Genomic DNA, 25,160 nt, shown 5'->3' with positions numbered 1-25,160 from the left:
TTCCGACAATCAGAAGTTGGAGGCGTCAGATGAAGCACATTTACTTTAGAAAGTTCTAGAGAGGTTTTGGCCAGAAAACCATCATCATCGAATGATCCAATGGGAGCATTAGATGAAACGTCGGATGAATTCTTGAAGAAGTGAGGCGCAGGGGAGCCAACGGCTAGTTGCACCGGATATTCCAATGCTACCCAAAAATATACCATCGGAAGATTCGATGGTAGACTTTAACTAGCCATTGAAGCAACGGTTCTTTGAGGCTTTGGGCTATTTATACCCCATCCACTCGCCCATTTGAAGTTGCTGGAGTGTGCAGGAGTCCATTGGAGATCAAGACCTATCAAGAACATATCCAAGCCACCAAAAGTGCTTAAGTGATTTGTTAAAGGCTTAGAGCAACTCCAAGAGGCTGCTAATCTTACCCCCAATACCTTTTTTAGGAAAAAAGAGAGAAAAAATGAACTCCAACAATGCACCTAAACCTTCCCCAATTTTTTAGCGACGCTAAAAAACAGCCTGCCACCGCGTATATTTTAGCGTTGGCGTTCCTCCCCCAATCCTGATTCCCGCACGCCCGCGCGTCCCTTCCGATGGGTCCAATACGATGACGTGGCCTGTGTTTGAAATATTGGGGGCTATTTATTAGCGATCTGCTGTGGACTGATATGTTTTTGGGGGAAATTTTTTTTTGGAGAACCTCCAATACATAGTTTTAGGGAAAAAAAATTTAGGATACTCTTGGAGTTGCTCTTAGCACAAGCTTAGAAGAGTGATCAGTGCCATGATAGGCCTAGAGAAGAGCGAGTGCAAGGTGTGCTCACCTTGTGATCAGTTCAAGGAGTGAACCACAACTGTACAAGGTGTGCTGGCGCCTTGAAGCCTTGGTGGCTTGCCTGCAAGTTTTCGACCCTCCGGCTTGGTGTGGAGCGGTGTCGACGACCGTGTACGGGGGATATGGAGACCCCCTTCCTTCGTGGAGAAGCTCCTTAGTGGAGACGGCATCAAGGTGATTGGGGAACTTGGCGTGAGCCTTAGTGTTAAGTCAAGGGGTGTCCCGGAAGAGACTTTTGTACCGGTAAGCAATACTCTTGTGTGAGTGTTTCAACAACATAGACTAGTGGTAGCTTAGTGCCTACCGATATCATGGGATAAATCATCGTGTCAAGAGTTTGTTTCCCCTCATCCTCTTCTCTTTCATTTCCGCATTATATTCTTGCAACTTGTGTGCCTTTACATTCTTAGTGTAGTATCTTGCTAGGATTGACTCTAGGTTGCAAAACTTGTTTTGGATGACGGTTTCACACTAGATCAACCATAGTTTTACATCTTGATAGCATGATATAGTTTAAGTTTGATGCAAAAGTAGATTAACCATAGTTTTACATCTTGATAGCATGATATAGTTCAAATTTGATCTAAAAGTAGTAAAAATCATCAGTTAAGGTTCTTAGGCTACGAGCACTGTTCCTTTTACTGAGTTGAACGGACGGCAAGGAACCGCTTAACCCTCGCAGCGAGAGATGTCAGAGGCTCCCTGTGCTCCATGAGCCCAACATGGCCCAGGAAGATGGAGTAGTTTTCAGCCTTTGAGGCCGTGTCTTCCACCATGGACACCGCTTCCATCATGCGACAATTGTTGAAACAGCTCGCGTCATGGGGATCGTGTTCCATCATGTTTATGACTTGCTCGAGGATCACCCTCCTGATCCCTGGGCAGAGAGCACTGGGTTCCATGTTTGCATTCAGTGCATCGACGAGCCTCTTGACGAATCTATCCTTAATACAGCCATGCTCCAGTTCTCGGGCAAACTCTTCAGGAATGACTTTACATATCTGTGAACCAAGGCATATAAGGATCTCTAGTTCTGCACCCTCTGCATCCATTATTCTTTCTAGCACCTGCAATCAAAATACGGGGTTTTGTAGTAATGCATGAAACATGATTGATTGAAGAACATAATTCAACAAATTGTAGACATAAAGTAGCAATCTAAAATGTTCCCTTCTCGCTATACATGATCAACTTATGACACTGAACTAACATATAGCTTGGATTAGTAGCTCACCTCTCGCACGGAGTAAGATATTGCCTGCAAATCCAACTCGTTAAGCTCGTGTCGAGCGTGTAAGCACATATTCCGCAACAGACTTGCAGCCACACATCTATACTTATCATCATGGATCATAGTTGTGAGTTCCTTGATGAACACGTGCCCTGTTTCATATAACATAACCGAGCAGTTATGCGCACTCTCCATTGCCAACATTGCCAGCGCTTGCCCGGCGACCTTCCGTAGCTTGTGATCAGCATGTGTACCTAAAGGTCGGCCTAGGCTGAGAAATTCTTGCATGAGCCTCGTAATGATCACACGGATGCACCCAATCTCCTGCCTCGTGTTCCCATCGACAGCAAGGTTTCTTATGATTCCTGCCACCAATTTCCTGAATTCTTGGCTGCTCGAGCTGTCTGCAAGGATCTTTGCAAGGTTTCTTAGGAGGAAGGCATGCTTCGATATCTTGTGCCGAAGTGTAATGCCAATTTCTCCTTTGATGCTTGTGAGCCTGTGCAACAACTGTAATGATGAAGTCACAAGGACCTTCCCCTGAGTGTCAGTATACGTCGTGTCACTTCTACGGTAGCTTGTGAATCCTATGATCTTTGGAATGAGTCCTGTTGCTTTGACGATCTCCTCACAGTTGCTCTGATCACAACCAGCAATATTTTAAAGAATTGACATTCCCAGTGCAGGGAGCAAATCCTTGTCGGTGTCTGCCAGTGGCTCATCCTTAGGAATCGACGCCATACATCGCCAGCATCTGACTATCCAGGAGCTCTGCTCGGAAGTGCCAACTTGTTGCTGGGTTGAGCGATCTTGTGTTTCCAATAGGTTACCAGTGTCTGGAACTGCAATAAGCCTTTCCTCATGGTAACCAGAGCAATTCAGAACTGGATCATGCATTGTCTCTTGTTCATCATCATCTGTATCCATAAGTGGGTTTCCTCTTTCTCCCTGTTTGTTACCGTAATCAAGAAGTGTAGATACATTCTGAATTTTCCAAGGGATAGTGATCACTCGGAGGCCCTTTGCAAGCTCGGCGGTAACCTTGGCGGCGAATAATCTGATAGTAGCATTCCTGGGATCCGTCCAGTCTAGCATTTTGATCAATCTAGCTGAAGTGTTTGGACAAGTGGTGAGCTTTGCGAGGAGCTGTGTCTTAGTAGGCTCTGTCTGCAGAAGGTTGTGTATTAACTGGATCCCATGGAGCTGAATCTTGGGTGAGTCTGAGTTCAGGGAATCCATGGCAAAGCTGCTGAGGCTGATCTTCTTTGGAGCAAGCGCATCCTTTTCCATGCATTTCTCCAAAACATACCCGTGGTACAGTTTGATAGTTTCCATTCCCAGTTGATGACCTTTGAATCCACCATGACGGGCAAGGGATCTCCGAGGGATGAATGTGAAGATGTCGAGCGTGCAGGCCACAAGGTAAAGTATTCCTTGGCCGAGGACCATCCCATAGAAGATGCTTAGAGATGGGGCGAGGTTTGTCTTGTCCCCGGTGTTGTCACCATCATAGTAGTTATGTGGTATAAGACGCACTAGTGCGAGCACGACACGTAAGACTGCAGCAGGAATCTGTAAGTTGCCAAATGACTCGAGAACTATAGAATATAGCTCGTATCCCAGCATGCGACCTTGATATATTGGACCTTCCTGGATGAACACCATCATCGTTAGTGCAACATGACATGCACAAGTTCATAATTAGTCGACGCCAAAGCACTTGTTTGCTTCCTAGAGCATGATCAACCAGTTCGGTGATTCTTCGGAAACGTAGGCGGCTGATTGTAAGGAGAAGCACTGCTAAAAGCAATACGATAAATACTGTCCACTTGGCCATTGTGCTTCTGAAACGGCGTTCAGGCATTAAATCGGGGCCGTCGCTATAATGTATAGAGGGAGCCAACAATAGGATTGCAACTAAGGGGCTACACAAGGATATGGAACGGCGCGGTGGTATGTGCCCTAGTAACTTTAGAGCTCCTGGAGACAGAAACTGCCCAACTGCAGCGGTTAGTATTAGCATGCCAATAATAAGGATGCTTCCAAACTCTGGAGAAGCCTTCAGATGTTTCCTCGAGATCATGAACAGGTAATTGATAACATTGGAAAGGCTCACGATGACGACCATCCCCTTCCAGCCAAGAGATCTAACAGCACCTCTAGTATGGAAGAATACTTGGTAATCTAGTCTATTGTTACGGCTGAACATCCTGAAGTATACATAGTGCAACCAAACAAAAGACAGCAATAAGCAATCTGCAAATGGAATATGACAAAAGCATAAATCACAAAGTTCCTAGAAATGGAGCCATACTACCTCCTTATTTTTCCTAAATATGATGTGGGCCCTAATTCAAAGTAGATTCGGTGCAAAAGGAAAGAAAAAGATAATGCACGTGGACACAGGAAAATGAAAGAGACCGTCTCCGTATTTCTAGCTGGCATATATATCTCTTGTTTCTTCCTAATTTTGGCTTGTTCAACTATATGATAGCTTTGAATTACATTGTTGCATGCAGACAAAGACATTGTTCAAACTTTTTGCAAGTTGTACCGTTCATTTGTATCTTTATGTTTTGGTTTACATCATTCGCTCTTTCCAGGGTTGGGGATTAATTGAGTAGTATAGTCATCATCTTAGGTGTTGCTGATCATAAGTTTAACAAGATAAACTAGGATCAATGTGTTGGTATTGATGAACTCCTTGTTATGAATGTGTGTATGTAGATATTTGCCTATGATAAGTATGTGTGTTTGGTGAAAAGGAAATTTCAAGTTTTAATGCTGCTTGGGGTAATATAAAAATCATTAGTTATATATAATGGAAGTTTTATTAATTTTAAGAACATTACATCAAGACCGTATAAATGTCTGCCCCAAAAGGAGTTGGTTTTAGAACCAACACTGATTTGGCTTTTTCGTGCAAGTGTTTCTTAATGCATGGCCTGGCTTAAAGAATTAGTTGGACAATGTTAGAAAAAGGTTAAACGATAATGCTACACTTCGAGCGTCCAGACGCGTCGGACATTCCGCTCCAAAATATTTGGCGCTTCCTATCTATCCATTTCCACCATTCTTTTTCTTCCCCATCCCACTCCCGTGACCTTTCTTCTTCAAACTTCCACCCCGGCGTCCTCCTCGTCCACCCCGACGGCGGCGCGCTCCCCCACCCGGCGGCCTCGTCCCCCACCTGCTCTCCCACTCCGGCATCCTCCTCGCCCACCCCGGCGACCTCGTCCCCACCCCGGCATCCTCCTCGCGCACCCCGGCGGCGCCCCTCCCCCACTCCGGCGTCCTCACCCATCGGGGGCACCCAACGACCCCGGATCCGGTGGCCCTCTCCCCGACCCCGGCTCGATCCGAGCGGGGAAGGATCGGGCGGCGGCCATGTTGCAATAGGTATGTCACGATGTTGCAGTAAGGATTCTTGGATGTTGCAAGCTCTACCGTTTTTTCTTCCCCATCCCTTTCCTTCTTCAACCTTCCATCCCGACGTATTCCTCAACCATCCCGGCGGCGGCACGCTCCCCAACCCTGGCAGGCTCGTCTCGCACCCCGGTGGCCTCGTTCCCCACCCCAACGGCGGCGCGCTCCCCCACCACGGTGTCCTCCTCGTCCACCCCGGCGGCGGCGCGCTCCTCCACTCCGGGAACCTCGTCCCCCACCCTGGAGGCGCCCCTCCCCCCACTCCAGCATCCTCAACCAACCGGGAGCACCCAACGCCTTGGATCCGGTGGCCCTCTCCCCGACCCCGGCAAGATCCGAGCAGGGAAGGATCGGGCGGCGGCCATGGTGGATGACCTTCGGCGGCAGGCTGGTTGTCGTGGATCTGAGTGTTGCAATAGGTACCTCATGGTGTTGCAATAGTTATTTTTGGATGTTGCAACGGTAGCTTTTGATGTTTCATTTGTTTTGCAATAGTCTGACTTGCCAGCAATCGAGTGTTGCACCAACTTGTTCATGATGTTGCATATAGTTGTTTTGTTTATTTCGTCTCTTCTTCTTTCGTTGTTGCAATGTTGTAAGAGATGTTTTTTTGGTTGTTGCAATGTGTCTGTTTTGAATGTTGCACGAAGCAATTCGGGATGTTTCATGCACGTAAAGGTGTTGCAATCCTTGGTGTTGCAAGTGTTGATTTTTGATGTTTCGATAGTTATTTTTTAATGTTGCGACGGAGCGTCCAATAAAACAAAATTATCGGACGTCCGGGTGCTAGCACTTCCGTAGGTTAAAATAAAGAATTTGCTGGACTCAATAGGAAGACATGCAAGAACCAGAGCAAATCGTTACGAAGGTAGAAGGTTAGGTGACAAGAATAAAGTCCACAATGGATGAACGGGTTACTTCAGCGTGGGCAAGAACGGCTCAAGCTAGGAGGACAATTCATTCTTGGAAGGATCTTGTGGCCCTAGAATTTAGTAATTTGGTTCTTGAGGATTTTGGTGTTAGAGAGATGCATGTCTGATTGGAACTAGGGTGCGAGTCTCTACTTGGCGGGCGTGCCTTGCCAAAGATGCAAAACGTGACTGAATTTAAGAACAAGGGGCGAGTGCCGTCGTGTTGCTGGCTTGTGTACGTACCTTGCCGCTTCAAGGAAGACTATGGCTGTCGCAAACCAAAAGTCGTCGGTTGGGCGGAGCACCGTGGGGTAGCCGCCGAGCAGGACGACGGTGGCCCACGTGAACGCCAGCGTGCCGAGCGCGTTGCCCGCCCTCTCGACCAGCGCGACGGAGCGAACAAAGCAGTTGAGCATCTTCTCCGGTGAGGCTGCCTTGCCGCTGCGGCGAGCCGGAGCTTGGACGCAGTATGGCTCGCTGCCAGTGCTCTGCGCCATGGCATGGAACCAATCCTGAGCAGAGCCGCAGAGGGAGCATCCAGGCTATAGGCACTGTGGTAACGATACGGCAACACCACACACACACAGGCACCGTTGACTCAGCAGTCGGTCAAGTTACGGCATACGGCCACAAATTCTTGAGACTTTCCCGATGATTGAGCTAGACACAGTGAAAGTCACTCTCATCCATAAAGGGGTACGGATGTCAGAACATTCAAATTATCCGTATCCACAAATCGTTAATGTGATATCCATATTCACGTTTGATTTTGATAAGGATGCAAAAATAGATGTCAAAATCCAATTTTTAGTATATTTCCCTATCCAATTCTCTATCTGTTGTGGTAGAACGAAGGGAGAGTTGGCCGTTTTACCGGGCTTGCGTCCGGGAACTGTCTTGACATGAGATTTATTCTGGTTTAGAGCCACGAGGCACCCTACGTCGCGTCCAAGTGAGGTATGTCAGGGGCTCACCTTTTGCGAATGTGAGTATTCAAGTCCTTTCCTCGTGGAGGGTTACACGGTGGTATTTATAAGCTTAGGGTGAATCCTAGTAAAAAAACGATCTTACCCCTTGAATACAAGATGTTGATCAGAGGTTGACCAGGGTAAAGCTGTCCTTTACAACATTTACGGTAAATTATCATCTATATATTTAGCTTCAGCAGATCCTCATGTGTGGTCCCACACATGTCCTGAACAAGGTTAACATCTCAGCGCAACAAGTCCGTAGTTCTTCCTAAGGTTCCTCTTCTTGGTCAGCTCTTCCGGAATGCTTAGGATGAGACTCCTGGTACAACAGTTGGATCAGGGCTACAAGGAGTATCCTTCACTAGAGACCTTGGGATCGACGCCTTCGGAGGTAGGAGAGACATCTCCGACAATATCATATTAAAAAATGGGACGGAAGGATTCGAACCTCCGAGTAACGGGACCAAAACCCGCTGCCTTACCACTTGGCCACGCCCCATTTCGTTTTATGCAACACTAATAAACACTAGTGTTTTAATATATTATTCGTCAATCCCACTTCAATTACCTAAAAAATGAGGGATATTTTCTTGCTAGGATTCTAGACATGCGGATAATATAGAATCCAAAAAATGCATTGATCATTACATGGAATTCTATTAAGATATTATATGAAAGTCGAATTTCTTCCATTCTCATTTGAGAATGCGAATACAAGGAGGTATTTTGTGTTTGGGAAAGTCCGAAGAAAAAAGGATTTGGAATCCACCTTTTCTTTTGCTTTTTTCCCTTAGAAAAATAACTCAATCAAAATCCAATTATCTACTCTACAAGAACGAAATGCTTGTTATGCCTAATATACTTAGTTTAACCTGTATCTGTTTTAATTCTGTTCTTTGTCCGACTAGCTTTTTCTTCGCCAAATTACCCGAAGCTTATGCCATTTTCAACCCAATCGTGGATGTTATGCCTGTCATACCTGTACTCTTTTTTCTATTAGCGTTTGTTTGGCAAGCCGCTGTAAGTTTTCGATGAAATCTTTACTATTCCGTCTGCCAAATTGAATTGAATGATGTATTCATTCCAAAAAAATTTAAAAAAATGGAAATGGATAAGAGCCGAGAAGTCTTATATTATGAACCTTCGATTCTAAAATTTAAATTCTTCTACATTGAATGTATAGCTGCAGCAATAAATTGGGATCCGCCTTTCTACCCCCTGCGCCTACGTTGAGCAGGTACCTTTAGGTACCCACACAATACCTAAACTAATTTTTGATATTGATAAGAGTGCTTATTATAAAGCAATTCTTGCAATTTTTTTTAAGAATTGATTTTTGCATTTTTAGGTGTCAAAATAAACAAAACCCATCCTAGTGGATCTGTGTAGTAAGGAAAAATGGGTAATCTATTCCTTAACAAAAAAATCTTGGAGATTATGTAATGCTTACTCTCAAACTTTTTGTTTATACAGTAGTGATATTCTTTGTTTCCCTCTTTATCTTTGGATTCTTATCTAATGACCCAGGATTACCTTATTTGAAATCGATAAAATGACTGCTTCCTTTCTTGGCCTTGGAAAGTTTAAACTTCTTTATTTGATACTGAATTTAACTTTCATTCTTAATTTGACACTACCACAAATTCTGCTAAGTTCTTCCGTGAAGTTCCCTATTGAATCACCTGTTGACTTGATTCAATGTACCAAAGTACCCTCAACCACCTATCCAAATTCAATCAGCTAATAGCGGCTGCGCGTGAGGTATCGAGACTTGAGGGCGAGGATAGCCACACCTCACCGGCAGGGGTGAACCCACATTAAGCCTGCTCATTTCTGCTTGTTGCAGCTGTTTGGCTACGGCTGTACAGCCAATCAACAAGCAGCAGCAGTACAATTTTTTCTGAGAGGGCACAGGCCCTCACTCAGAATTTGGACGCCAAGGTAAAAACTAATTTTTCACCATACTCAAGCTCCATTGATCTAGCAGTTCTTAAGGTGCGCCCCCTCTTAAATTCTACCCTAGGTCCACCCCTGCTCGCGGGGGAGGCCAGGCCCGTGCTGTGACGCGGACGGGTTAGGTGACGGCGGGCGGCGGGCGAGATCGACTTCCCCATGGAGCGCGCGGGCGTCAGGTGCGCTGATGGCGCCATGGCGGCACCTGTGGCGGGGCACGATGGGATGCACGCATAACGAAGATGGGTGGACGGGCGGCGGCTGCTGCGGGGTACTGCTCAGAGGTGCAGAACCTGATCGTGGAGAAACCCGATGGACGTCCCGTTGCCGTCGCTGACGAACAGCCTGTAGCTCTGTGCTGCTGCCAGTTCTGAACTCTTCTGATCCTCAAGCGTGCGTGCAAGCCATTGTTTGGCGTAAACTTGCATAATTGAATCTGTTGATGTCTGATTCTCTATACGTAATTGAGCTGCTGTAATTTGCAGTGTTGATTTGTATGAGTAGTGTAGGTCTGACATGTGACCAGAATTAATTCCAAGGGAAGACCGAAGAGTATTCTGCTGTTGTGTGCTATTAGTATAGGTTAATCAGGATTACCTTGCTCATTAAGTCGCTGAACCGTTCGCAATACTCATGCTTTAGTCATTAGACCTCGTATACTTTCATTTTGCAAAATATTCAGTGACATACGGTTACATTCCAACTCAAGGGCAAAATTATCTTTTTACGTGTCACTTAACACCGTTGCCACGGAGAATTGGCTTTCGATGCGCCCTCTTTTGTTCCGGTTTAAAGTTGGCCCAGGATAAAAAGCTCACCAACCGGGACTAAAGCTCGGTCACTGGTGGGGAGCTCACCAACCAGGACCTTTTATCCCGGTTGCAAAGGCTAGTGGGAAAAAAAGAGCCTGAGAGGCCTTTTATCCCGGTTTGAAACACCAACCGGGATAAAAGACCCCCCCTTTTATCCCGGTTGGTGTTTCAAACCGGGATAAAAGGGTTCCAACGAGGTGATTGAAAAAGGACTAAATACCCCGAACCCTTTTATCCCGGTTTGCAACCGGGATAAAAGGGGGTCTTTTATCCCGGTTGGTGTTTCCAACCGGGATAAAAGGGTCCCCCACGAGTTAATACAAAAGGATAGCATCCCCTATCTAGTCAGATGTGGTGTGTAGGTGGGATGGTAAGGAAGCTACGTGCGAAGCTGGAGGTTGTGGGTTCGAATCCCACGCAGTGCGCACGCGCATATTTCGCGTGAAAAATCGCGTGACTTGTGACTTGGGATAAAGGGGGTCTTTTGTCCCGGCTGAGTGACCCGGGACACCCCTTTTGTCCCGATTGGTTTATCCCGGATGGATTTTCGGGAGATTTGTACCCTACCAACCGGGACTAAAGGCTAATTCTCTACTAATGTAAAAAAAATATGGCAATGTCATATTAGGAATGAAACTTGGACCTAGTGCCAAATAAGCAAGTTCAAGGGCTAAGGGTTAAGAAAGGAAGTAGTCATTTTACTAGTATCCAAATAAGCAAGTTCAAGGAGGGCTAAGAAAGGAAGTAGTCATTTTACTAGTATCAAATAGGGAATTTTCTCAAAAAGTATAGCACACACGACGTTACATCTGTATCCACAAAGAATAAAGAATAAAGCACATAGGGAAACTATCTAAAACCTATTTCTATGAATACGGATCAGAAACGGGTAGCACAAATTCGGATAATTTGAGCAATGGCAATTAACAAATATCAATTCACTCTATCGTCATTTTAGAATAAAGAATTCAATATAAAATATATAAGTACGGATCAAATATGACAACGTATCAATAAATATTACTCATGAAAAATAATTATATAAAATATTTTAATAATAATTATTAATAAATAAAATAAAATTATATAAAAATACGTACATTATTAAAATAAATAATTAAAAGCATATATAACAATAATAAAATAAAACATTTGAAAGTAATTAACATCAACAAAATGTTAGTTTAAGCTAAGCTAAAATAATATATTTATAGCATGGTTTAAAAGAGGTGTCCATTCTATACAAACATATTGGTTATATACACTACAAGAATGTGATCTATGACGAAAATTTTATCACACATTTATTCTCATCATAGATTTATGATATTTCTAGCTGAAAATATCATAAAATTTTACATCTGAGCAAATTTAGTGATAAAGTTACGGAACGTCATAAAATGTGCCACTGTAGCAAAAAAGAAATCGTCACTCGCTATTAAATGGTGATTTTGTGACAATATAAGGTCCGCGAAAACGTCATAAATCAACTAGGGTCCCACATGTAAGTTTAAGCTGATAAATAGGGTGATAAAATAAAAAGGAAAACGTGCTCCTCCCGTGGGTTGAACTTGTTACCGATCGAATGGAAAGTCTTTACCGCAACTAGATCCCACATGTAAGTTTTAGGTGAGTTGGTGGCAGAAGTTTTGGTAAATTATGTTAGTCTGAAATGAAAAAAGGAAAGAAAAATAAAAAGGAAATAGTGAAATAGTGTTGATAGCAAGGCTCGAACCTTTGACCTCTTGAAAGTGCTGAGATAGCACTACCACTAAAATATGAACTATGTATGTTTTTTTTGAAAGGACACATTTTATATATTTTGGTTCTAATAAGTGGGTCCACGTGCTAGTTGCAGACCTAAGTATGGGATATATTTCTCATTTCTCGACACGGCATACACTACTACAAGAGACTCACCAGCACCACGCTCCTATTGGTTGTGGCAAAGACTAGAGCTAGCATCAGTGTGCAGATCTGCAACCGTTCGTGGTGGGATGGCGAATGCTAGCAGGCCTAGCGGTGAAGGGAGGATGAGGAGGAGCTCCGGTGAGGTCAGTCCCCTGTTTTGTGCTGCTACTTTCTCCTATCGTCTAGGGAAGGGGATTTCTAGATTTGGGGATCTGGGTTGAAGATACTAGATTTCAATTTTGTTGTACCCTTAGATTTGCATTCCGATTGCTGTTAGAAGTTGATAGGCTATAGTTTATGAAGTGATTCTCCATCCTGATTTTAAGAGTTTATGCTAGAGAATCAAAGAGAATCACTTTCAACTACAAAATCACTTCTCTCAGAGAATCAACTCCCATAGGTGCATAGCAAAAATCATATATTTGATAATTTGAAATGGAGAGAGTAGTTTATAATTTGATAGGTTCATGTATTTTATTAGCTTCCACGGGTGCTTGGAGTGAAAACAAGTGCAAGCACAGGTTGCCTTTCTATGTGAGGTATGATTGGACATTTGACAACCCTAGGCGCCAGTATGCATGCTACTGCGAGGTAAATGATAACTTGTTTCAATTCTAATAAACCTTACTTCTACTTTTGATGTTAGTGTTACAAATGACGAATTGTATGAATGTAATTAGTGTTTGCAGAATAAAGGGATAAAATGCGCATCGTTTAGATGGGTTGATCCTGAATGGGATGCTAGGACTAAATGTGTTCTGGTGAAGCTGATGAAGAGGAAGAAAAAAGCTGAAGATGTAGCAAGATCGTGGGAAGAAGCATGGAGAATTGCTAAGAAGGAGGCCGATGACAAAATCTATGAGATTCACATGATGAAGCGAGGATACTTTGGGGATACAACCAATGAGCTGATGAACATGTCAAACAGAATTAGACACGATGCAGTGATGTCTCACCTAAAAATAGGAAATGATAACAAGAATATGAAAGCTGAAAACAATGCAAGGATGTGGAAGGAAGAATGCGCAAAGGCTAACAAGGAGCTTGAAGCAACTGCTGCTGAGCTACAGAAAGTGAAGGGACACCTGGATTAGGCCACTAATGTGGTGAAGAAGGTCAAGCAATCGCTACTGCAAGCCTCATATAGAAGGTCATTCAGGGATGATGGTGAGGCATAATGTGATGTTTGGTGTTAGTGCTAGGTAGACGGTTTAGAGGTGTGATCATCCTTGTATTTTGGTAGCTGATGATACTATCTGGCAAATTATGATAGCTATTAATGATGATTATGAACTTTGTAATGATAAAGAGCTATGACATGCCATCTTATGAAACCTGTTGATGATGTGATGTTTGCTGCTTATTGCTCCTGTGATGTTTGTTGTTATTGCTGAGGTAGATGGTTGAGAGGTGGGATCGCGCTTTGATTTTAGTAGCTGATGGTACTATCTGGCAAATTATGATAAGTAAGAATGATGATTATGAACTTTTTAGTGATGAATGGCTATGACATGCCATCTGATTATGCCGCTTTGGTTTAATCTACTTTCAATTTGAATCCAGCATATTTACCATTCAGGATTAAGATGCGCTCCATGATTGAGGAACACTAATAATATATATATATATATATTGGTACTATATATAGAAATGCATGGTCTGAAAATACAATGGATGGCACGGCTGTTACAAAATGAAAGATCACTTGCTCTACTCATAGCTAGGCAACAACCATGTTCCTCGTGACCAAATCCAGTTCTCAGGAACCTATGTAATGTGGATCGCAGGATCATTGTTGACGCCTGCCACATTTCTTAGTCCCTGCTGGTAGATCCAGTATTGCTCCTCTTCATCATGCCGATAAGTTCCTAAGAAGTAAATGTGATTTCCCTTCAGGTTAGGCAAGCCACAAATGGCATGCTCTTGTACAACAATGCACTTGTCAGGTCCAAACAGGATGACTAGAACTTTGGAGTTGTCTCCCAGGGAATAGGTTGCCAAATATCAGCATCTATCTCATTGATGTCCTAGGACCCAGTGCTATGCATCCTCTCCTCTCGAACAACAAAGAACAATCGGTCTCGACCTTGGAGTAGAGAAGACTTGCACAAGTCAAGAACCCATGATAACTGGAGTCCAACAGCTTGAGGAGGTGCTGGAAGATGATGCCCCAGCTAATGCTGGAAAGGTGACCTCAAAAAGATAATAATCCGTGACAGATGTGAATGTCATTGCTCCAGATTCACCGATATCTTTGGATTTTAGAATTCAAGGGTCAAACAGGCGTGCCTCACCTAAATGAGCGTAGTTCCAACTCTTACGGTATGCTTTAAACCTAATGAAATCTCTTGCATCACTGATCTTATTGGCGATGCTCACAACAAGATCTGGCATAAGATTTACCAAGGAAGGAACCATGATTGAGGAGAGATTGACTGGACAACCAAAAAAGAATGTAGAGGGAGAACAATATAGGACTCGTAATAAATAGAGAAGGGGGAAGTTATGGACGAGGTAGAGGTTGTAGTTCCAAGAAAGACAAATGATAAGGGAGTGGAAGCGGTTAGCGAATCGGTGTATTTTTTTTGCAGAAAGGACCTTCCAGAGTGACAACTATATATGTCTGTTCGTGTACACCGGATCGTCTTGTTTAACTACTATTTACCAGACCGGAATTTCCTATATAATGATGATATTTAGCTACTCATGGGTACATTTATCGCTTCTTTAAATGCTCCTTGGAAATAAAAACTAATGAAACTTTGCATTGTGTGGACCAGTTAGTTTCATAATATAAATATTATCACGAAATGAAATTAATGTATTGGAAATACGAAAGGGCCATTGATGTATATTGTAAACCATGAAATGAAATTAATTTATTGGAAATAGCACGATGACGTGGCATTCATGGAGAGATTGGAGGACCGCTTTATGATTTTACATTTCTTTGTGGGGAAACGGAGGGACAACCTCATCTGTGTTTATATTTCTACAGTATTACCCCATTCTCTTCCCTTGTCGAGTAAGCTACTTCTTCATTCCTGCAACGACCAAAAAAACCCAGTCTGATAGCACACCTCTTCCTCTCCCCATGGAGCCATAGTCTCCTAGAGCGATGGCGTATGGCACATCCTCTGATGAAGAGGAGAAATCTCCAAGGCTGACGGATCTAGAGCCGAGCGATTCATTGTCTCCTAGAGCAATAGCGGACAAATCCTCTGATGATTCGGAGTATGTGGAACAAATGGAAATCGCTGATCAGGTACCTCTCCGACTTTGCACCATCCGCAAGTCAGCTAGAGGTGGTTGTGGTTAGGGGCGTGGAAGCACCACCATTCGCCGAGGCACCACCGTCATCAAGCACAGGGCCCTAGGAGGTAGGAAGGGACCGCCATCATTCTCGTCAGTCGGCGGCCATGTAGGTCCGCCATCTTCCACAGGTGGCGACAATGGAGGTCCGCCATCTTCCATGGGCGGCGGCAATGGAGGTCCACCATCTTCCACGGGTGGCGCAATGGAGGTACGAGTTGTTCCACGGGCGGTGGCAATGGAGGGATAGCCTCATTCATGGGCGGCGGCCAAGGAGGTCCGCCATCTTCCATGGGTATCTCATCCTTGGGCAGCTGCATCAAGGCTCCAGACACACCATTGACCAAGAAACCGTGAAGAAGAAGAAGAAGTGGTGGTGGTAGTAGTAGTAGTAAAAATTATGATGCGGTTTTATCTTCAATCTTGATCCCATTGTGATGCGGTTTTCTCTTTTCGATCTAGGTCTAGTTGCTACGGTTTTCTTTTGTTAGTAAGAAGGCTTTAATTTAGTAGTACATCCGGTCAGTTCAAAAATAGAGCTACGGATTTTCCCCCTTCGTCAATTGTTGTTAGATCCACTGCTTACCAGCACCACATTCATAGGTTGCGCACATAGGCATAGATCCTACATCAATAGTTAAGGTCTTAGAGAGAACAAGTTCAAATCCATAGGAAAAGGGTAGGGGTACATCCATGCTACATATTTCATATTCCGTTAAGCTTTCTTAGGTATGCAACATAGTTTAAGTCTCCAATCCTAAGGCCTAGAACTTCATCAATATGAACTAGAGAATGAATTAGTGCACTCTCTATCGCTTCACATTAACGGTCGCATGCACTTCCATAAATCTTGAACAACAGAGAGGTAAACTCATATGCCCTGTAGAAAATGAGATGAGCCTGGAGCTTGAAATCTCTTGTGCTTATCGGATTTCCATCGGTGTAACTATAACTCAATACATCCAAGGTTGAGCCAGAATCGCATGAAAGCTCTTTGCTGCAATGGTTTGACCAAAGACATCCTAAAATAAACGTGATGAAAGTTAAAAAAATGTAACATAACTCATAAAAGAATGATTAAATATGTTCCATACCATGTCATGTAAATTGAGCTGACAAAGCCTCTCAGTAGTCATAGTCACATTGCTTTCTCCCTCCTCAAGCGCCTTTATTCAAAAATATGAGAAGTCTAGCACAAAGTACCCATGATCCTTAAGCAGTTGTAGACAGGCCTCCACGGTGGACTTTTCAAAAATGCTCCTAATTGGTGCTTCTTTACCCTATGCGATAATTGATACCATTGGGATGGCTTGTCCTGGTTGCATCGAGTTAGCCTATCCTCCTCAAACATGTACTTGAAAAGAGATGTTTACTCTCATAAAATTTCTTGCACCAACAACCTCGGATTGGACTAAAGGAGAAGTACCACCTAGAGCTTCGACAACATCTTTGAGCCATCTAATAGGTTCGATACACTACATTGTATGTAAGTATATTTAGGAATTATTCATGTGTAGCACCCAAAAAAACAATTACAAGAAGGAAAGAATATTACTATGTTTGGCATTGATCCTTAGCTTCGATCACCGGTAGGCAAGTCAATGACGCGATTAGAGAAGTAAATTCCAGGAGGACGAGCCAACAATGGCTCCTAGAAAATATAGCGTCTGCGGCCACCTCCATGGCCACCACCATCATGGCCAAGAACAGCCATTGGCCATAGTTAGCGACGTAGAGGCCCAGCGGTGGAGTCACGGCCGGCGGTGCAATAGAGGCTGGAGAGGAGGAGCCCGACACCTAAGCCCGCGAGGGAAGAGGGCGCGGTCGCACCATGGAGCACCGACGGCAGGAGCCCGCGGGGGAGGGGAGGTGCCGCGGCGACGGAGCCCGCAGGGGAGGGGAGGGGGCAAGGCGCTGGATCCGGTTTGTTCAAATGCCTAACAACAGACTTTCCCCCTTGTCCAACTTTACACAACTGTTGTGAGACCAAGAAGGCCTATTTCTATGGCTTTCATCTAGTTAGTTCAAAAATGTAGCAATGGACTTTCCCCCTTCCTCAGTAAAGATATCTTGGGACATGTCAACGTACCAATCACAAATGCAACAATGTATGTTACAACATAGATAAACATGACCATTTTATTACCAGCACCACATTCATAGGCCACAGCATACATAGGCATAGAACCATTGGTGGTACAAGCACAACGACAGACTCTAAAGGAATGAAGGATACATAGGCATACATCCACTGTCGGTACAATGACACACTCTAACGAATGAAGCACGACAAACATAGGCATACAAGTGGTGCACTGACATACTACTACCATCATGGCAACCCCACGGCAGTACGAAATTCAGCAAAATGGTCATCCTGATACAGATACTCTTCTAGAGAACGATGCCTCACCCTAGTATTCTACAGCCACGCAGGTGAAATAATGCGCATGGAATAAGAGGTCATGATTGGCCCATTGCTTGTGACCCATGTGGCAAAAAGGGCAGACCGACATACCATGGAGACGAACACGGTTGAGCCTGGACTGCTGAAGAAAAGCTAACACAGACCATTTTAGCTCATGCGATTCATCTAGTTCGATGAGGACGAGCCGCGGAGGTGGCATTTCAACGGGTAGCAGCAGAGGTAGTGGCCTGGGCCGCGGGTGAAAAGGTGGTGCCATGAGGTTCAGCTGATCCTGAGGTACCATTGCTAGCGGCTGAGTCGGAGGTGCCATGCGGACAGGGTGCTGCTGAGGTGCCGTTGCCAGCGGCAGAAGCTGAGGTGCCATCAGAACTGGCTACTACTGAGGTGCCATGGGGGCAGGCTGCTCCCACTTCTCCGACTCTTCCAAGTTCTATGGTCCATCTCTTCCATATTCGGCCATTCTCCACTACATACATAAAAGAGAAGAACAAAGGCACCATATGCTTATAATACTGACCATATCAATGCCATGTATATAGTAAACGAGATAGACAAGAAAATGACATCGCGTACCTCCAATCGAACAATGCAAGACGGTGAACAATTGAGTCGAGGCGTTGCCTTGCAAGAACATTGTGCACCCGCCTATTTATTGATGAACACTATGGTGGGCACGCGAGCTCGGTGTCAAAGGCTAAAGTTGCAATGAAAAATGTGAGATGCTCATAATATATTCAGGCCTAAACCTGCCTCGAATCTAGGTATGAACCTTCAGTTCTGCACATCGTTACATATGTGCACGACGGGTGTCACGGGATAAGCTCAACGTGTGCATGTGTACATTTTGCTGGACTATCCGGCATACAACACAAGACATTCCTGCAAAACAACTCATGCGAGATTATGAGTGATAGGTTCCCTTTTGAAGGTGAGTTTAATCTAAGAAAGATGTTGCCACCATTCATTTGTGATAGTTATAAGCATCAACTGTAGCTGGAGAAAGAGAATAATTGTGGCGTGTTCACAAATTGATAAGGTCGGATAGTCCTTACGTTGTTAGACGCATGGTGCAGGATGTCATGACTAGTCCCACTCTTGTGTGGTGCGTGGCTAAAAAGGTCTGCAAAGGGCATGGATTCGCTCTAGATGATTCTCGCATGCCAGCGGATCCTGAAAAACATGAACTGGCCGATGCGACAAGGCCTAGGCAGAATATGGCAGACTAAATGCCGCCAAAGAGCGGGAATTAAGACTGGTAACAGGCGTTCATGAATGACCATTTCAAAACAACGTGCATTTGTAGTTTCAGGAATCAAGATTGTCCGCACTGTAGGGATGTGTCGGTTCAAGATTGGTAACGGACGTTCACGACTGGCCGTTTCGAAAAGACACTCCCACCTATAAGAGGTAGTGTATCCACAAGTCAATCATTGTCATTTACAGCAGTTATGGCATTACACACTACCCTGTTCTCTACATCGCAAGTCGACTTCTCAGTCTCAAGCACGGAAGCAAAAGTAGAAGGAACTATTGCGCAGTACAAGGAATCCAGTACATTCATGATCGGTGGCTGTTAATGAAGGATACATTGCTACCCTACGGGTATTTATGATCCGTGGTACCCACCAGTAGGACTAGAAAGAATTTCCATCATCCTCGTTCTGATGAACAACACGCAAAAGGTAGGTGTCTCATTACTATAAATACACATGCTCACATATATTCTCGCATGGTCAACCCTGTAAATGTTTACACGTAGGTACGAGTCTTGTTCCGTGCGGTTGCTGGAGATGCAACTGACTATGATGATACGTTTTGAGTTCAAGATTTAAAGGAACTTGAATTCAGGAATGGAAACCTACAACAAGGCTTTAACTGCCTCGTGGGGCATCTGAGATTGAGCGTGTGGGACCATTCCAATTGTGTAAACATATCCTGCACTGTTACAGTATTGGAGGACGACTGCATTGAAATTCCACCTCCATTAGTAGGTAGAAGTATATGCACAACAATTGCAGCCCAAGCCCCTATGGACGTCATCTTCGACATAGGCGGCTGGGTGATTCGAGAAAGATGGGCCAATGTGGCGGCATTATATCGTGTGATGGAGGCATTGCTCTATGGCAGCAGAGTGGAGTCAAAGTCAGAAACTATTTCAATTAAAGATACTAACCCTACTGGCTTCTTGCTACTGATCAAATACGCCTGCGAAGGATTACTCCTAGAAGACGCTGATTTATGGGACACCCCTGTCAACGCCTAGCCCGTGTTACTCTCAATCGCCGACATGTACTGCATCGAATAGTTGAAGCTGCATTGTACGTCAAAGATGTGGGACATGGCGTGTGAGAAAACTGTGACCATATTTCTACGATGGGCATTTGAGACTAACTGCACCCAATTGCAGGAGAAGTGTATGTCTCTCATAGCGCTAATCTCACCGGACGGAATTCTCAAAGAGGATTTTGTGTTCGTGTGTTACCACCATCCCGAAGTTATCAAGAGGATCCACGTGCTTGCTTTAAAGAACGTCGAGTAGAGATTAGGAGGCCGCCGCCAGGATCCGCTGTAGTTTTAATGTATTATTTAAGTGTATTTTATCATGTAAACAGTCGAAACGGTACATTAATTTGCTACACTGAAGTACATTTGTAATGTAATAGTTGGATCATCCTGCTAAAATGAATCTATCAGGAAGGATAATCTATGGAGTGCTCATCAATGCCATGATGCCACGGACTATCCCAAACTCCCTTCTGGAACCGCTCGTCTACGTAAGGTCACTAACGCTTGAGTCTGAGTCCCAAGCGGTCCAACATGCCAGTGACCCAGGTCTTGTGGCAGCTTCCAAAGAGTTTCATCTCCCGTTACCGAGCACAAAGGCGGGATCTGAAATTTTGAATTCCCCGCTCCTCCTCCGGGTCCTCTCCTGTTATATATAAATAAAAGAGGGAAGCCAAGCCTACCACATCCCGCCTGGTAATTCCAAAATTAGTCCCCTCTCCTCTTTCTGCCGAATAGCCCTAGTAGATCTGTGGCGGCAACAACAAGCGTGACCTCGGCAACGCCGTCAAACTGGACTGGTGGCGGGCTACAATCGACTACGAGCAGCGGGCTTCCTCGACGACAGGCTTAAAGCTACAAGATTGTTCGAGGCTTTCGCTCTGTCAGCTTCCCAAGGCTACCACCGGCGACTGCTGTGCTCAAGTATGTGCAAAGAAGACCGAGGCAGCGGTGCATGCCCATGCTCCTCCATCGAGGCGGCATTCAGCATCTCCATTTCTTCATGTTTGTCAGTTCAGTGATCTCTTCCCCGTATCAGTAAATTCAATTATTAGATTGTTTTCCCATGCTTTTTGGCTTTCAATAATGTAGTTGCATGCTTTGGTGAATGTGGATCTGCTGTACCCTATTACGAGATTCGTAAAAAATTACTGCTCCAGCAGATCCCCTTTATCTTTCACCTTTTCCAATAATTATTTTTGTAGAACTTAATAGATAAAAAAAATTTAGTTTGCAGATGATCTCAACCATTGCCACATGCCCTTATGCTTGATTATTTGTCTATTCGTAATTTATACTTAAACAAATGCATCAATTAAAGTTTTGACTATATCCTGTTTCAGCCGGCCAAAGGGTCAACATCTATAGTCGCTCCTGTTCAGTCCAATTCCAGGGTAACAAACTAAACAAATGATGATTATTGATGTTCCTTCTTTCCTTAGTTTAAATCAATTACAAGTTCTCAAATCAATGCTGCTTCTTGCTAAAAAATCCTAATGAGGTAGCGGAGTACTCAAGAAGCTCTACCAAATCCTTATGCAGCAGTGTTGATAGGGAGCAAGTTAACGCCGACAAACAAGATGGGGTACAACTTCGATAATGGTTTGTTGCTCACCAGCAAGAGTTAGCTACCTTGAAAAAGAAGAAGATAGAAGAATCAGAATCTACTCTCAAATTGCAGTCAGCCGAGGCTGTGAACTTGAAGAAGATAACACAAGATAGTAAAGCACTCCTTCGTAAACTGCTAACCTATAGAATAGATTAAGATCAATGCTCTACTTTGTCTTGTGAGATTATGACTTGGATGCAGCTTTATTAATCTCTGTTATTTGTGAGACAGTTATCTTGTAATAGTTTGTGATATGTGATGAACAATATGGTAGTGGTTGTCTCGATGGGGAATAATAATTTATTTTCTTGTATACATAAATATGTGTTCTGTTTATTAATTTGCCAACCAGATCGGAATTAAAATAAAATCAATTATTTATCAGCCTGTTTGGTTAAATTTATGTTTACCTTAAGTGGGCTTAGCCCACGTATAATTAGGCCAAAAGTTAATTTCATTCATAAATGAGGACTAAAAGGGCCGCAAACAATTTGCAGAACTTTTGGGATCGAACCAATAACAAATAGGCCTACCGAAAATAATTTTGGGCTATCTGAACAACGTTGGCCTGTGGGAACAATTTTGGGCTCGACCCAACAACAAATGAGCCAAATTCAATATGACGAAACAATTTGTCACAGTTGTCATGCCACATCGGATGCCACATCAGATTCTGTCCATTGTGGCAAAACAGTAGGATCCAATTTATGATGTTTCTGTTTGACGATTCGTAGACGTTATAATCTTAATGACCCTCCAAAATAAGGAACGTCACTTGTCACGATTTATGACACTCGACTAATGATGAAGGGTTTTCATCACTCCCGCATCATAAATCATGATTTATGATGGAAAAAACGTGTTTATGACATTTTTTGATTCGTATAGGTCGGAAGATTTCTTGTAGTGATATCCATATCTATATTTATTTCAAATACGAATTCGGAATGGGATCATAAAAATAAATTCCAATACATTCATTTTAACTACCACATTAAAAACATACGAGGATACGGATACCCATATTTTCGTTTTATCTAATGTGAATATTGAATAATTCAAATATCCACGTACCACATGTAGAACTTTAGGTTTAGGTGCTGATAAAGATTAAAGAGTTTATACGTAACTGAATCCCAGCTTGATAGATGTCTACCAACAACGGGTTTGCAAAGCGGCAGCAGTGCACGCCAGATATCTGGCTGCAGCAAACGGCCAGGAGTTAAGGATAGCACGAGAAAGGGGTGCCAACCAACCAAGGCCGGCACAGCAGCGAGGCTGCACGTGGCACCACCACGCCGCAACAATGAGGGCTCTCCCGACGATGGCCGGCCGCGGGGCGGTGGCCTGCGCCGCCGCGCCCGTCCCCAGGAGGTCGCTGCTCCTCTCCACCGCCGCCGCAGGTGCGGCGCTGCAGCTGAACGCGGAGCAGCTGGCCGGGACCCGGCCGTTGCGGCTCACCAGGAACGCGACCGGCGGCGCGGCGGCGAAGATCCGGGCCTCGGCGGACGCGGCGCAGGCGGCCACCTTCAGCGGCGCGGACGAGGCCGCGGCGTGGGCCAAGAAGGACAACCGGCGCTTCCTCCACGTCGTCTACCGCGTCGGCGACCTCGACAAGACAATCAAGTACTACTACATGTGTTTGCCCATCTCTTAAATTACCACAGGAGACTTAAGTCACAAAGGCATCAACGTTCTCCCGGCCTGGTCCTGAACACAATGCAGGTTCTACACTGAATGCCTGGGTATGAAGCTGCTGAGGAAGAGGGACATACCCGAGGAGAAGTACACCAACGCGTTCCTCGGGTACGGGCCCGAGGACTCGCATTTCGTCGTCGAGCTCACCTACAGTTAGTGCCTGATCTGCACTCGATCGTGCCTCTGCGTCCTTCCTAGTCCTTTCCAAGAAGGCAATAACACGATCTATTTGCAAGATTGAGGATGCTGATTGCGGATCCACACAATCTATTTGCAGATTACGGGGTCGACAAGTATGACATCGGCGCAGGTTTCGGCCACTTCGGCATTGGAGTCGACGATGTAATACATCAGCTGTTTAGATTTTGACAGTGAGCAGTCAGAAACAAAATGCTCTGTGTTCTGATTGTCCGTAGAACTTTGCTGAATCTTGATGATTGGATGAAACAGGTGGCCAAGACAGTTGAGCTCGTCAGAGCAAAGGGAGGCAAGGTGACCAGGGAGCCCGGGCCCGTCAAGGGCGGCACGACCGTGATCGCCTTCGTCGAGGACCCTAACGGCTACAAGTTTGAGATCCTTGAGAGGCCGGGCACTCCAGAGCCCTTGTGCCAGGTGATGCTCCGCGTCGGCGATCTCGACCGCGCCATAAGCTTCTACGAGAAGGTAGCCATTGGTCATGAAAATTCATCAACCAGCAGGCAGTAGTATAATGTACTGTCTATCCGATTGATTACTCACCGTTGTTGTCCTGCTTGCCCGTGATCACAGGCCTGTGGAATGGAGCTGTTACGGAAGAGAGATAACCCTGAGTACAAGGTGACCACTCTGATTCAGCTACTCAACTCACAGTGAATTCCATGACATGTATGTTCATTGGAGAAGTGGTTCTGCAGTACACGGTGGCCATGATGGGTTACGGCCCTGAAGAGAAGAACGCAGTGCTGGAGCTGACCTACAACTATGGCGTCACCGAGTACGAGAAGGGGAACGCATATGCGCAGGTATGTGATGTGGATTCCCTGTATTGCATTTCAGCAACTGTACTTGAAGCTGAAATCTGGACATCAACATGTACACTGCCCACAGATCGCCCTTGGCACCGACGATGTCTACAAGACCGCGGAGGTGGTGAAGCTGTTCGGAGGGAAGGTGGTGCGGGAGCCGGGGCCCTTGCCGGGGATCAACACCAAGATCACGTCCATCCTGGACCCTGATGGCTGGAAATCGGTATCAGCCCTCTTGTTCTGAACTTCTGATATATTCATCTCAAATAATCTGCCAGACTGATCAAACTCACGCTATTTCATCTCCTTTTGCGCAGGTGTTTGTTGATAACATTGACTTTGCCAAGGAGCTGGAGTAGCCATGAAGAGCGAAATGTTTTTGTTCCTCTTTGTTCATCGGCTCATAAGTCATATATAAGCACACGGTCTCCCCTCGCGGGGCGCTCTTAAGCCTTGCAAATAGATCGTTTCTGAACAATAAGAAACAGAGGATACTGAGACAGCGGTGGCCCCAATTGAGAAGATACCGAAGAATGCAAAGCTAAGGCTATTTAGTTCCTACAGGTCTCGACACTCTAATTTGTTGTAACATATATAGCGCATATGTCAAAGCGTGAATGATTAAATTGGGGCAGTTTTGTTTTGTTTTCAATTAAGAAACACACACGTGCATACTACACGAGAATATCAAACTAATGACACCACCACGTTCACGCACATATTCACACATAGGAGAGATTAGACAGCAAACCTTGACACTACTGAGAGTAACTCCAACA

The 25,160-nt window shown here is 44.6% G+C and overlaps 1 protein-coding gene, 1 non-coding gene and 1 pseudogene across 2 annotated transcripts; 1 reads left to right on the top strand and 2 right to left on the bottom strand.

Annotated features, from left to right (window-relative positions):
• Positions 1 to 1,283: 1,283 nt before the first annotated feature.
• LOC101773818 lies at positions 1,284 to 6,960 on the bottom strand (annotated as a pseudogene).
• Positions 6,961 to 7,798: 838 nt separating this feature from the next.
• TRNAQ-UUG lies at positions 7,799 to 7,870 on the bottom strand. Its single transcript has one exon. It is a non-coding gene; the product is annotated as a tRNA-Gln (tRNA).
• A 15,003-nt stretch (positions 7,871 to 22,873) lies between these two features.
• On the top strand, positions 22,874 to 25,041 carry LOC101771123 (lactoylglutathione lyase GLX1). The gene is made up of 8 exons (XM_004952179.4): positions 22,874 to 23,305; positions 23,405 to 23,529; positions 23,655 to 23,719; positions 23,828 to 24,040; positions 24,146 to 24,193; positions 24,271 to 24,378; positions 24,464 to 24,604; positions 24,699 to 25,041. Exons 1-8 carry the CDS (start codon positions 22,986 to 22,988, stop codon positions 24,738 to 24,740), a joined length of 1,062 nt encoding a protein of 353 aa, XP_004952236.1. The 5' UTR covers positions 22,874 to 22,985; the 3' UTR covers positions 24,741 to 25,041.
• The last annotated feature ends 119 nt before the right edge of the window (positions 25,042 to 25,160 follow it).

Source organism: Setaria italica, chromosome I (assembly GCF_000263155.2).
Source record: "Setaria italica strain Yugu1 chromosome I, Setaria_italica_v2.0, whole genome shotgun sequence".
In the NCBI taxonomy this organism is placed as follows: Eukaryota; Viridiplantae; Streptophyta; class Magnoliopsida; order Poales; family Poaceae; genus Setaria; species Setaria italica.
The sequence above is the reverse complement of the archived record's forward strand: the minus strand, read 5'-3'. Positions and strand labels throughout refer to the sequence as shown.

Excerpts from the sequence above, each read along its gene's own strand:
- LOC101771123 (XM_004952179.4), top strand. The coding sequence starts at position 22,986 with ATGAGGGCTCTCCCGACGATGGCCGGCCGCGGGGCGGTGGCCTGCGCC. Across the intron at positions 24,041-24,145 it reads CCATAAGCTTCTACGAGAAG|GCCTGTGGAATGGAGCTGTT; the intron begins GTAGCCATTGGT and ends CCGTGATCACAG. Across the intron at positions 24,194-24,270 it reads GAGATAACCCTGAGTACAAG|TACACGGTGGCCATGATGGG; the intron begins GTGACCACTCTG and ends GTGGTTCTGCAG.